General features: G+C 44.7%; 1 protein-coding gene across 1 annotated transcript; it reads right to left on the bottom strand.

Moving 5' to 3' along the window:
- Window positions 1–605: 605 nt before the first annotated feature.
- Window positions 606–1,720, bottom strand: LOC127341751 (uncharacterized). Its single transcript, XM_051367679.2, has 2 exons — window positions 998–1,720; window positions 606–908 (listed from the first exon to the last, which is right to left on the bottom strand). The coding sequence occupies exons 1-2, from the start codon at window positions 1,625–1,627 to the stop codon at window positions 834–836; spliced, it is 705 nt and encodes a 234-aa protein (XP_051223639.1). The 5' UTR covers window positions 1,628–1,720; the 3' UTR covers window positions 606–833.
- Between the last annotated feature and the right edge of the window lie 430 nt (window positions 1,721–2,150).

The raw sequence follows: 2,150 nt of genomic DNA on the forward strand, positions 1-2,150 counted from the left end.
TTGGCTATGGTGAAACTTTACCCTTCCCCTCGGATGGTGTTTCATTGGGTCGACCGTTGGTAAACCACTTACCAAGGTATGTGCTCCATCAGACTAGCTGCCTTCGTGACTATCTTCCACAGGGATTTGTGCAATCCCGTTCCTAGATACCTTACCGAGCCAAGCCATACCCATAAAGGCCTGTGGTTGTTTGGTAAGAACTGGGATAGGTGGCACTAAGGCTTGGTCCTAAACCAACTCCGGCAAGACTAGCAATCCATCGGAACAACACAACTTCGTCCATACTTCGCAAGGTTTAAATCATCACCACACACAACAATCATTAATCAACCTATCATTTCTGCCTGAATCAACCACCAAATAACACAACAACTCCTGTCCACGTTAGTTGACAGAAATTACTAAATCTGTTCCTAAATATAAGATGTCATATATTTTGGAACGGAGGTAGTACTTTACTTTGCAAAATACCGTTTTGGCATTCTTCGTCTATTTTTTTATGACCTTGGTATTGTTCAACTTATGATTATCTTAGACCACAAAATGCCATGCCACATCGCATTGAAAGCGCAGATTAAGACGCAGTTGAGCACAATGAAAGTGCAGATCAGAGACCAGCAAGCAAGATCTACTTGCCAGCTAATAGTACTAGAAACATGCATATATATAGTAACATTAGTAGTACAAGCACGAAGAAATGACGTAACAACTAGATTATTAAAGCTAGCTAGAAACATAGACCAAGCTACATACACATCTGTACGATTCAAGGCTAGCTCAAGCATATGCTATCTGAGGGATTCAAATCATCCGCCGTACGTTGTTCAACGGGGTTAAGTCTTCTTACCAAGGAAAACATCAGTTAGGACGGTTTTGGACTGGAGCGAGGTCTTGAGAATCTCCACACCCTGTTACGGAACAATTGACAGTTCCATAAAGAAAATTGTAGAAAATGCATGTGTATTGGGAGACAGTGGTAGATGATGCACGGTCTCACCTCCTTGTACCCGAGCTGCACAATCCTCTCCTGGAGCGCACCTAGGTCCCTCACCGCGATGGTGTTGAGCAGCGCAATGCTGGAGATGTTTGACATGGGAAATATCTTTAGGTCGTCTGTCACGGTGTAAGTCACCATGCCGCCCTGCACTAACCCTTTCGCTTCTTGGGTCAAATGCTCGGACGACACATACTGGGAATCACCAAACATCTGGGTTCCACACATCGGGCACTGAGCACCTCTCTCTTCCGTCACGTAGTTGCGGCTGCTGGAGTAGGTATAGCCGCCCCATCCGAAGAATCTTTTCATGGCCGGGGACAGCTCCGGCAAGCGGAAGAAAGATCTGTTGGACTTCGCCGCACGGGGTAGCACGGTAGGAGTTAGAATGGCGTCCTTGGCAGCGCCGGGCTGGACGTAGGGGTCATCAAGCTTCTCAATGCTGGTGTAGAGGTTGCCGATGCAGCCAACCATGGACTCATTTCCCAGGTGCTTCAGGACCTTGCTGGTCGGCATGGCGAGGAGGGAGAAGAGGAAGTCGACAGCGTCCTTGTGGGCCTCCGCGAACACCACGCGTGGGCATGGCGGGCGGGAATCGACGAGGAGCTTCATGGTGATGAGCGTCGCTGCCATCTTGGAGATCAACAACCACCTATTTTCTCATGTTAAGTTGACTACTTGGTGGATGGAATGGTCGATTTTATATATGGCGTGGCCAGCACTTGGATGATACAGTGATATGCTACATCACATCATAATATTTTGTTCTCATATCTTTATATATACTAATTTGAGTCTCCATACGAAAAATCATACTAATCCAATTCATCAAGAAATCCCCCGATTAGGAAAACTCTACGGAAAAAAATCAATTCAAACCCATGTAAAAAATGAGTCCTGAGAACGAAAAAAGAAATCAACTCCTCCAATATCAGTTTTTTAGAAGACAATAATATTGTTCCTATTGTATGAGAGCTCCGTGACTTGAAATATGTACATATTGTATTGCCACGATTAAGTTCATTAATGCTGTGAAGTCTTAGATTTGAATGCGCAGGTGCCTACGATATCATTGGTCTTTTCTCACTATATAGATGACTATGCTATCTTTGCACGAGACAACTATGCATTATTTATTGAGTATATTTCATCTGTG

The sequence above is a fragment of the Lolium perenne genome, chromosome 1 (genome assembly GCF_019359855.2).
Source record: "Lolium perenne isolate Kyuss_39 chromosome 1, Kyuss_2.0, whole genome shotgun sequence".
In the NCBI taxonomy this organism is placed as follows: domain Eukaryota; kingdom Viridiplantae; phylum Streptophyta; class Magnoliopsida; order Poales; family Poaceae; genus Lolium; species Lolium perenne.